This window comes from Lampris incognitus, chromosome 17 (assembly GCF_029633865.1).
Source record: "Lampris incognitus isolate fLamInc1 chromosome 17, fLamInc1.hap2, whole genome shotgun sequence".
Taxonomy (NCBI): Eukaryota; Metazoa; Chordata; class Actinopteri; order Lampriformes; family Lampridae; genus Lampris; species Lampris incognitus.
Genome location: NC_079227.1, coordinates 23784608 through 23796133, shown reverse-complemented (window position 1 = coordinate 23796133; position 11526 = coordinate 23784608). Strand labels below are relative to the sequence as shown.

At 44.0% G+C, this 11526-nt stretch overlaps 1 protein-coding gene and 1 long non-coding RNA gene across 3 annotated transcripts; one reads left to right on the top strand and one right to left on the bottom strand.

Moving 5' to 3' along the window:
* Nucleotides 1-2505: 2505 nt before the first annotated feature.
* On the bottom strand, nt 2506-9824 carry sgca (sarcoglycan, alpha). 2 transcript variants are annotated; one of them, XM_056297477.1, is made up of 12 exons: nt 9688-9824; nt 9201-9323; nt 8943-9091; nt 8765-8825; nt 8414-8621; nt 6530-6698; nt 5276-5481; nt 5107-5133; nt 4833-5015; nt 3605-3631; nt 3458-3486; nt 2506-3265 (listed from the first exon to the last, which is right to left on the bottom strand). In XM_056297477.1, exons 1-11 carry the CDS (start codon nt 9722-9724, stop codon nt 3480-3482), a joined length of 1197 nt encoding a protein of 398 aa, XP_056153452.1. In that variant the 5' UTR covers nt 9725-9824; the 3' UTR covers nt 2506-3265; nt 3458-3479. The 2 variants fall into 2 exon arrangements, with proteins under 2 accessions (XP_056153452.1, XP_056153451.1); XM_056297476.1 differs by having other exon boundaries at nt 2506-3486.
* Nucleotides 8711-11513, top strand: LOC130127753 (uncharacterized). Its single transcript, XR_008811849.1, has 3 exons — nt 8711-8775; nt 11145-11269; nt 11412-11513. It is a non-coding gene; the product is annotated as an uncharacterized LOC130127753 (long non-coding RNA).
* Nucleotides 11514-11526: the final 13 nt, after the last annotated feature.

The following is an 11526-nucleotide window of genomic DNA, read 5'->3' as shown; positions in this document are numbered from 1 at the left end:
CTAAGAGTTAAAAGAGGCTGGTTCAAAAACAACTTCCTCAAAGGTTAGAAACCCTAAACACATACTGGGAAATGGTGTCTGTCTGGGTAAAAAGAGCAGGAGCCCCCCCCCCCCCCCGTATGTTATTCGTATGAAATTCTGGACCATCCTTTTAGTACAAAGTTTTTGTTTTTGTTTTTTTTTAGAAACGAAAAGCTCTCTTAATTGCCTGACATAAACTCAACCCTACATTTCAAACTCACTGAATAGAACTTTTAACCCAGTCCACCAGGGTCTAGCAACAAAAACCATGTCATCCTGGGTCGTCCTCTGTGTGGAGTTTGCATGTTCCCGCCGTGTCTGTGTGGGTTTCCTCCGGGTGCTCCAGTTTCCTCCCACAGTCCAAAGACATGTAGGTCAGGTGACTCGGCCATGCTAAAATTGTCCCTAGGTGTGAATGTGTGTGTGTCAGCCCTGTGATAGACTGGCAGCCTGTCCAGGGTGTCTCCCTTCCTGCCGCCCAATGACTGTTAAATGGGTTTAATGACTGTTACCGGGTGTTAAATGACCGTTAAAGGTTTTTTTTTAGGGAGTTGTTCCTTATCCAATGCGAGGGTCTAAGGACAGGATGTTGTGTTGCTGTAAAGCCCCTTGAGGCTTTACAGCAACAGCCGTGACCGGGTCGACTGGCAGCAGGGGCCTCTCAGCAACAGGGCAACCAGGCCTCTCGATGCAGCAGAGCGAAGTGGTGGGGCGGGGGTGTAGGGCTTGACCATGGCCTGGAGATAGGAAGGAGCTGTTCCTTTCACTGCCCTGTAGGCTAGCACCAGAGTCTTAAACTGGATGCGAGCAGCTACTGGGAGCCAGTGTAGGGACATGAGAAGGGGAGTTGTGTGGGAGAACTTAGGGCGGTTGAACACCAGACGAGCTGCAGCTTTCTGAACAAGCTCCAGAGGTCTGATGGCCGACGCCGGGGCGCCAGCAAGGAGGGAGTTGCCGTAGTCCAGCTGGGAGATGACCAGAGCCTGGATGAGCACCTGTGCCATCTCGTCGGTGAGGAATGGGCGAATCCTCCTGATGTTATAGAGGAGAAATCTGCAGGAGCGAGCAACCGATGCAACGTTTGCAGCAAACGACAGTTGGTCATCCAGGATCACACCCAGATTACTCGCAGTCCGAGTTGGCGTCACCACGGTGTTGTCAATGGTGATGGCCAGGTCTCGGTGCAGGCAACCTTTCCCCGGGAAGAACATCAGCTCTGTCTTGTCCAGATTGAGCTTCAGGTGGTGTGTCGCCATCCACTCCGAGATGTCAGTCAAGCACGCAGCAATGCGTGTCTCTACTTGTGTGTCAGAGGGAGATTTGAGGCAGAGGCCGATTTGTAATTTGTGATATTGGGCTATACAAATAAAATTGGCTTGGCTGGCTTGGCTAGATGGATGTGAATGCCCGGATGAGGGAAGCATTTTAAATGTGTGTGTGTGTGTGTGTGTGTGTGTGTGTGTGTGTGTGTGTGTGTGTGTGTGTGTGTGTGTGTGTGTGTGTGTGTGTGTGTGTGTGTGTGTGTGTGTGTGTGTGTGTGTGTGTGTGTGCAACTGTGTTGAGGTTTTATTTTCCTCTGTTTACATGCATTTTCCTGCATGGTTTGACAATTCAGTTTGGCTATACCAACAGCAGGAGATGAATACAAATAATTCAATACAGCAGGTCTGAACTGAAAGTGTAGTAGGTTCCACAAAATGCATCAAATGCATTGTAGGAGACGTGAATACAGAAGGGCTAGATCTGAGTTACCCCATATGGTCAAGGTAGATATGGGGTGTTTCCATACATACCCCACCCCTGAAGGAATTACCCCTTGCTGTTTTGTGTGAAATGTCCTGTATGTAATCCTGCATGAATCATGACTCTGATGTCCAGTCATGGGAATATCAACGATGAATCAAAGCAAGCAAGAATAATGAAATCCAACCGAAAGGTGAGTTTGTGTGGGGGGGGGTTACTTACTTTGTTTTTCCAAAACCATTCAGTAAGCAAGCTGATATCTACTGGTTGCATGGTACCTATATGGAAGTGAGAACAGGGAATTTCTAACCGAAGGCAATTTCCTAAATTGGTGGCTGCAGACCAAGTGCAGCACTGATTATGTTTGGGCTTATTTCACAATATAATTATAGACAGTGGAGTAAATGGACATGTTTGCTAGGGCAGCATGCCTCAGGAAGTAGAGCGGATCATCTAGCAATTGGTAGGTCACTGGTTCGATCTCCAGCTCCTCCAGAGAGCATGTCAAAATGTCCTTGGGCAAGACACTGAACCCCTAACTGCTCCTGATGAGCAGGTTGGCACCTTGCATGGCAGCCTCCCCCATCAGTGTACGAATGTGCGTGTGAATGGGTGAATGTGAGGCATACATTGTAAAGCACTCTGAGTGGTCGGTGGACTTGAAAAGTGCTATATAAATGCAGTCCATTTACAGTACCGGGGTTTGTTTAAAAAGAAAAGAAAAAGAAAGAAAAGCCACTTTATTTTGTCATTGTACAGGTTACAATGAAATGTGTTCTCTGCATTTATCTCATCCTCTTGTATAGGAGCAGTGGGCAGCTGCAGTGCCCGGGTACCAACTCCAGTTCTTCTTTCCATTGCCTTGCTCAGGGGCACAAACAGGAGTATTAACCCTAACATGCATGTGTTTTTGATGGTGGGAGGAAACTGGAGCACCCGGAGGAAACCCACACAGACACGAGAAGAACATGCAAACTCCACACAGAAAGGACCCGGAACAGTTTGGGTTTGAACCTAGAGCCTTCTTGCTGTGAGGCAACAGTGCTAACCACTGGGCCACCGTGCTGCCCAAAAACACATTACACCAGATAAAATTTTGGAAACAAGTTCATTATCAGTCTTATTTATTGTATCTCCATCAACATCAAACATCATCTGTACCATTTGTTTGGTTTAGACCACATCTGTCCTCGACCACAAACTGTGGAGGTGACCAGTCCTGTGTCATGTCCATGCTCCTGCCAACATGCTGCGGAGATGGTAAATAGTGAACCATCACTGAACCCATCAACTTAAAAGCATGACGGGAGTTGAAGCATTTGTCTTGTGTTGGTCTTAGTGAATCCCCGATCCTACTTCTTCTGTCTTCTGCGACAGCCCCATCATGAAGTGTCCCGTATGAGAAGTGCCCTCTGCTCCCTCGGTGCATAGTAAATACATGCTAACCAAGGCCTGTGTGGCACCATGGGCTAAGCTAGCATTTTAGACCTCAGACTCTGATCTTATAAAAATGAAACAAAAAAAAAAGAAAAAAAGAAATTTCATAGACTTCAATGGCAGGTAGCAACAGTTCTACAAAACAGACACGGTTAATGTATTTTAATGGAAATTGATGGAAAGAAAGGAAAACACCCAATTTCCCACGGCAAACTCAAAATCAAGGACTGTAAAAATGAAATTCACAACACTCAACTATTTCTTCTTCTTCTTTGGTTTTACTTCCTGTGAAAATATATGAAATGATAAGCCTGTGTTCTCTGATACAGTTATCTAAGTTGACACTGTTATCATTGGATGCAGGTCTGGAGGGGATGTGAAGAGGACCTCTGTCTGGGTTTACCTGGGTAGTGTGTCCGAGTAGGGCTCACTATGAAAATAACACAAAGAAGAAGGCAGGTTACGTGTGAGTGGTTGAATGTCCATCCATCCATTATCCAAACCACTTATCCTGCTCAGGGTCATGGGATGCTGGAGCCTGTCCCAGCAGTCATTGGGCGGCAGGCGGGGAGACACCCTGGACCGGCCGCCAGTCCATCACAGGGCCGACACACACACCACACACACACACACACACACACACACACACACACACACACACACACACACACACACACACACACACACACACACACACACAGACTTTCACAAAATTTAGTACGGCCGATTCACCTGACCTACATGTCTTTGGACTGTGGGAGGAAACTGGAGCACCTGGAGGAAACCCACACAGACACGGGAGAACATGCAAACTCCGCACAGAGGAAAACCTGGGTTGTCCTGTCTGTGAGTTGTCTATCTACCCCAAATTGTCCGACTCTTTACAACCCGGGGGGGTGGGGGTGGGTGTCTTGTTTCCCTGAGCATAGCTTCTGTCTGCAATTCTTAGTGATATGTCCCGCAGTCTGGGTTGGACTACCCCAGGGCTCAAACCCAGGACATTCTTGCTGTGAGGCGACCATGCCTCACAGCAAGAAGGTCTGTGCCACCCCGGTTGAATGTCTCTCTATGCCAAATCACATCAGGTTCACAGCGGCTGAGAAAGCATGAGCCACAAGATGGTGACACACTGCAAACATTTCACCTAATTAATATATTCTTAAGGGGCTTAAGCCTCCTTTTTTTTTTTTTTTACTTCATATCATAGCAACATGCATTTATTTTCAGCCATAGCTGAAAAGGCTATTGCAGAAGAAGAGGATCTATATTCACAAGAGGTAACGTAAAATCGCTATTCTTATATGTTTGCCATAAAACAGTCTCTATATTTTCCAGGAGGTTCGGTGCCAGGTGGCAGATAAAATGCATGGCGACAACAGCACTTCTAGGGAACTGACCCGAACAGCGATTGTGTCACTCTTCCACAGTCCATGGGACCAAAGTGGACTTAAAACACAGAAAGTTCCTTGGTGCTGCTTTAAATAGCCAGTAGCAGTAGTGAGCATATCACTGTGCTTAGATAGTCTTCTTCTACCACTACTATTGACAATAACAGCGAGCGAAGAGGAAAGTGTAGAGTGGTGAAGTGTACAGCTGGGTTAAACGTAAGGACACACATGATGGGGACTTACTGATGGGCCATGATAAGAGGGATGGTGGGACTGGTACCCTCCAGGGGTGATACCCTCTCCCCAGTACGGAAGTTGAACATCGGCAGTGTGGAAAGGGGGGGAGGAGGAACGTCGCGACTCCCAGCCATCATCCTCAGCTCGTCACTGGTTCCATGAATGGTGTGGTGGTGGTACATCTGGATTCTGCAACAAAACAAAACAAAAAAGCAAAGACCATTATGTGACAATGCCATTTTTGGGAGACAGGAAATTATAAATGTGCTCATGTGCTTACTCTGTCGTTTTCTTATTCCTCTTCTCCCTACAAATAAAGATGTAAACGTGTTAATAGATCACAGAGAGAAGTAATCACAGTTAGGCTTGATCCATTATAACCATTAAATGTGTTGAAATAGTAAATCAATTCTGAATTCTCTAGCGAGGAGATTTGAGTGTATACGTACACTCCCTCCCGTCGGCAGTACATGATGTAGGACAGCAGGAGACACAGGATGATAGCCAGAATCAGCGGCACGATCACTGTGATGATGTAGTCTAGGAAAAAGTCTCTTTCGGGAGAGAACTCAGGTGGGTTGAAGTCCCCGCCACTCTCCAGGATCCCTGAGCCCATTATAAGAGCAGGAGTAGGCTTCGGCTTAGACACATTGAACTGTGTGTGGCAAGAATGAAGGAGGAGACGTGGTTTTTCTCTGTTTATATGAAGTCAACTTGGGCGTCAACAATATGACGGGCTCTTTTACCTCCAGTTTCACACTGTCATGTACACGTGTTACTTGTTTTACGTAGTATGTATGTCTGTCCTTCAAGCTTCAAGTGATTTTTGCCTAATTGCTGCGTAAAGCTCCAGTCCATTGAAAATCATGTTTTCCAATCTCATTGCATTTTTGAACAGAGGGTTTGCTGATTTAAAGTTGCCAAAAATGTTAGAACTGCTGCTGTTGTGAAAATATGACTGAAGCCCCCTGAAGAACCATCCTCCTGGTTGTCAACATAATCAAACCATTTCAAAAAACCAATCTGCTTCTGGTAATAAATTACATAATCTAATACCCTGACTTGATTGGACAGTGAAGGAATTATCATCTTCAGTCTGTCCAATGCTCTATTTTCAAATAGTTGGCTAGCAACAGCATGCAAGTTAGCTAGCTAGCAGCTCGCTCGCTCGCTATCAATAAAGAATCTGAGCTAGGGCCACGCCCCCTCAATCTCCTTGGAATGGGCTGTGCTCAGAGAGATGGTGTTTAAACAATTGTTATAATTATAAATAATAATAAAATAATTGTGAACCAAATGATAATGAAGCTAAAAAAACGAAATTCTTAACATTGATATTATATGCTAAAACTTGAAATCATTGGGCTGGCTCTTTAATGTTGTCCTGTCATATACATATAGTTCACATGTCATTTGCTGATCGATTATGTCATTTTTGTCAATGTTTTGCTTTGATTTGCATACCTATACTGTATTTCAATAATTGCATTTTTTACCTTTATTCGTATTTAACTTTTAGAGAGCCTGTGCAACATCTGACCAGGGTCTAGAGATGAAAACTAGCCTTCTGGCTAACTCCGCCACATTTACAGTAATGTTTTTTTTATGTGCAGTGTCCCTATCAACTACACCAAGTAGATAAAACAGAAAATAAGTAAATAAAATAAATGAAACACTTGAAGTTGCATCCTGCCTGAACTCACCAGCTCAGTCTTGCACCAGGTGATACAGTTGCTGGGAATGTTACAGAAGTTGCAGCCACCAGGGGCTTTTACTCTGGTCCTTGACGTGCACTGCCTCTGGTGCTCAGGGGTAAGCACCTTCTGCAAACACTCAGAGAAATACTGCTTGGACCCCACTTTGAAATACACTCTGAAACATATCAAAATAGCATCAGCCAATTGCTGCTGCTTAGGCTAGCATGATCTCCTCTGATTGATATCAAAGCATGCAAAAGCAACATTTGATATTTTGACACTGTCTGAATTCTAGTCCAAGTTAAATAAAGAAAAGATTGACAAAAAAATCCTGTAATTTAACAATAATGGTGACAAATATCAGATTACACGAATAACTGTGAAGCTACAGTGGCATTGATGCATGGGGCCATAATGCTCTGTGGAGGACGTCTGACGTATCATGGGGAGGAGGCTTGGCCCTTCAAAATATACGACACTGTTCGCTGTAACATTTACATAATCATGTTTTGCTTATTTTGCTTTGACTTACACTACCGTTCAAAAGTTTGGGATCACCCAAACAATTTCGTGTTTTCCATGAAAAGTCACACTTATTCACCACCATATGTTGTGAAATGAATAGAAAATAGAGTCAAGACATTGACAAGGTTAGAAATAATGATTTGTATTTGAAATAAGATTTTTTTTACATCAAACTTTGCTTTCGTCAAAGAATCCTCCATTTGCAGCAATTACAGCATTGCAGACCTTTGGCATTGCTAAGAAATTGAAGATTTCCTACACCGGTGTGTACTACTCCCTTCAGAGGACAGCACAAACAGGCTCTAACCAGAGTAGAAAAAGAAGTGGGAGGCCGCGTTGCACAACTGAGCAAGAAGATAAGTACATTAGAGTCTCTAGTTTGAGAAACAGACGCCTCACAGGTCCCCAACTGGCATCTTCATTAAATAGTACCTGTTAGAGCCTGTTTGTGCTGTCCTCTGAAGGGAGTAGTACACACCGGTGTAGGAAATCTTCAATTTCTTAGCAATTTCTCGCATGGAATAGCCTTCATTTCTAAGAACAAGAATAGACTGTCGAGTTTCAGATGAAAGTTCTCTTTTTCTGGCCATTTTGAGCGTTTAATTGACCCCACAAATGTGATGCTCCAGAAACTCAATCTGCTCAAAGAAGTGCCCATCCAACCAATCCAACTTGTGGGAGCTGCTTCTGGAAGCGTGGGGTGCAATTTCTCCAGATTACCTCAACCAATTAACAGCTAGAATGCCAAAGGTCTGCAATGCTGTAATTGCTGCAAATGGAGGATTCTTTGACGAAAGCAAAGTTTGATGTAAAAAAAAATCTTATTTCAAATACAAATCATTATTTCTAACCTTGTCAATGTCTTGACTCTATTTTCTATTCATTTCACAACATATGGTGGTGAATAAGTGTGACTTTTCATGGAAAACACGAAATTGTTTGGGTGATCCCAAACTTTTGAACGGTAGTGTATATGATAACTGTATATCGTACATTGTTTTGCTATAACGTTTGTAATCTCAAAGTGTGCCATGTTGAGTCGTTGTTTCAAATCTCTCAATGCTCATCTGTAGTGCCCACTCAGCATTTACTATTGCATGACTATCTCTGTTGGAAGATGGATCCCTCCTCTGATATTCTTCCTGAGACTTCCTCTCGGGATTTTTTTTTTCTTTCCCTGACATGGTTTTACTCTTGCAGAGTTTTTCCTCACCAGAGCCAAAGGTCTAATGATAGGGGGTGCCATACATTCTCATGTGATTGTACAGCACTAAGGGACTAAATTGTGAATTAGGGCTATGCAAATAAAACGACTTGACTTGACTAGTGGAGGATTCACCACACCACTCAAAACAGTGCAGTTACCCTTCAAAGTGTCCAGCAATAGGGAGGGGAACTCTGCCGCCGCGGTCCAGGGCATTAGTGACGTTGACAACTTCCAAAGCCTCAGACCCCCACAGCCTCTGCAGGTCCTGCTTTATCTCTTCCTGAACAGCAGAGGGCAGCACCTTCTCAATCTCCCTTAGTTGAATGAAGAACTCCGCTTGATATGGCAGTGGATTTTTGTCCAAGACTGTACGGACGTCACACAGCAGTGATATTAGTGTGGTTTGCGACTGTTTATTCATGTGTCATTTCAACAGCCTCCTGCCACGTTGCCCCCGTGTATCAGTAGAACCACTGCACCATTTATAACGCCTCTGAGCCCGTACCTACCTATAGCGATGGTGAGTATCTGCTTGGCTGTTACGTAGCTCCGTTTGTTGATGGCGAAAATCTGTAAAAGGCAAATTAAGAGGGATGGGTCGTCTTCCATCGCGATTGTTCTGAATAAATCGGACGTGTAAAAACTCGACAGCCTTCCGATTAGGTTTACGGCTGTGCACGTGTTTACCTCAATTATGTTGTTGCCTGGGGCTGCTGGTGTGCCATAGAGAAAGCCATTATCGTAGGGATGCCTCTGGGTAAAACGGAGCCACTCCGGGAGGTCTGGGAAGTTCTGCAGGTTGCACTTAAACACTATAGGGTCGTCGTAAAAGTTCCCTGCTCGGCAAAATACAAAGACAGTAAATTGTATGCATTAGGTCAATTACGTCTACATCTAATGGATGTACTCAGATCATGGCAATGTGTGAATTAAGGAGGTTGTTACCGTAGAGTTTTGACAGAGGCTCAATGTAAATTTGGAAAGTCTCTCTCATCAGCTCATGGGTGAAAAGCTTTCCAACAGGAATTGAAACTTTGACTTCGGCCCCCAACAAACTGACTGCGCAAACTGTGTGAAGCACAGAGATTCAGCTGAACGTTTGAAAATACATACACACACACACACACACACACACACACACACACACACACACACACACACACACACACACACACATACATACATACATACATACATACATACATACATACATATATATACATCAATGAAACGGAAAACTTAACCTTGACTTTAAATGCCACTAAGTGCAAAACAGCACTGATGACTGACGGCCTGTCTCCAGTCGTTTGACATTTGACTTCAAAAAAGAATGAACTGCAAACAATGCATTTTCAACAGAATCAGGAGCAAGGCTTATCGGTGTTATCATGTAACATGGAAGGAAGTGAAATGAATCCAGTAATACACTTGCCTGCTAAGAGGAAGACCCGGCTCCATTTGCCCGCCATCTTGTTTTGGCTTCTGATTGACAGAGCCAAGCGGACAGGGCTTGGTGGTCCATAGCAAACACCTCAGAGTTATTTTTTCCCCACTCACCTAATAATGTCCCCCCGCGCGCGCGCGCGCGAGTGTGTGCGCGCGAGTGTGTGTGTGTGTGCGCGCATCTCTCCATGCCTACAAGTTCTATCAGTCGTTTTTAGACGATAAGCTAAAGAGAAAAAAACAGTAAATGCAAAATATGAGAGAAAATTACGGCTATGGATGAAATTAAAATGCAATCAGTTTTCTCCATTTTTTCTGACTTTATACACACACACACACACACATTATAGCTCAAAGTTGTTAAATGGCAGAACAAGCCTGTTTCGTGCTCAGTGCACTCATCAGCGTGCACTGAGCACGAAACAGGCTTGAGCTATAAAACAACTTTGAGCTATAAAATATATCTACTCCTGAATTGTTGAGCTCTTTTTCTACATCGAAGGTTTCATTACAACATCCTGTGGACACACACACACACACACACACACACATATATATAATACACAGGAATAATTTATTTTAAGACTTGATTGGATATTTCTATTCCTTGTATAACGTTATCAACATGACATGAGCAAAGATCTGTTTTGTTGTGTTTAGGCTCACACTAGTCAAATGACTCAAGCTTCCCACTCCTCAAGTCGAAGTTTATAACGACTCTGAAGATATATGATGTGTAAAGGCCCTGTATCAGTGTTGTAAACCCACGTGAAAATCTGGTCTCTTTTTTATGTCGAGCTGTCTCTCGCCTTATTTGTGAGAGAGCACATGTTACAAAACAAATATTCATTTGGTCGGCTGATAACGGCCCGGAGTGAAGCATGAAAGAGAGGAAAAATAACAGCAACACAAACAAAACCAACCACCTTCCCCTCATCGCAGGGGGTAGAAACGTGTCACACAATGACAATATGAAATGTAACTGCAAAATGCAGGAAACGACAATGTGGCTCACAAATAACGGATGCATTATTGGCCAAAGCGCTTTGACGTGACTTGATTCTCCTGGGTCCTAATGCTCGAAGAAACTATGCTAATAAACTGTCCACAGCGGCCCACGCTACCTACATTAAACTGAAGCTTGTGCTGTAGTTGTTTAAGCGGAGAATAGCCGTAGATAGGCTATTGATAATTAACGTTAAAGCAATGACTGGCACTACCTATAAAACTCAAAGGAAATAAATGTCTCTGCACACGCGCATGTACGCATGCGTGTTTGTGCAAAAGTTTAAGTTCCGGCCATCGAACAAATGCTGGGTAATTTTATAGTTGTTGATATTCCGTGTTGGTTTCTGACAGTACTTATGTTCTGATCACAACCGTGTTCATGTTGATTCGTGTCTTACTATGTTTTATGTCGATCTTCGGGGGGATGAACCGGACTAGCGCTAGGACCCGGCGGCGCCTCTCTCTCCCATGCAGCAGACTGCCTTTACGCGAGCAGGACCAGAAATCTGCAGTTCACAGAATGAAGAGATCAAAATGATGCTGCCTGTAAAAAGGGATTAAACGTAAGCAATCTGTCGTCAGTGGTAAATCCGTGGCTCGTTACTTGCTGTTCTAGTTCACTGCACTAATGGTTTTTTCTTTGGTAACCAGAACAAACCTATCTCTCTCTCTCTCTCTTTTTTTTCTTTTTTTTTTGAAGGTTAGGTTTGCATTGTAACCGCAAGCGAGCTAATGACAGCTGCATCGTGCTCACTTTCTCCGTTGCATTGGAACCGAATTGCATTGGATGCACGGCGGCCTGACGCGATCTGTTGTTTTG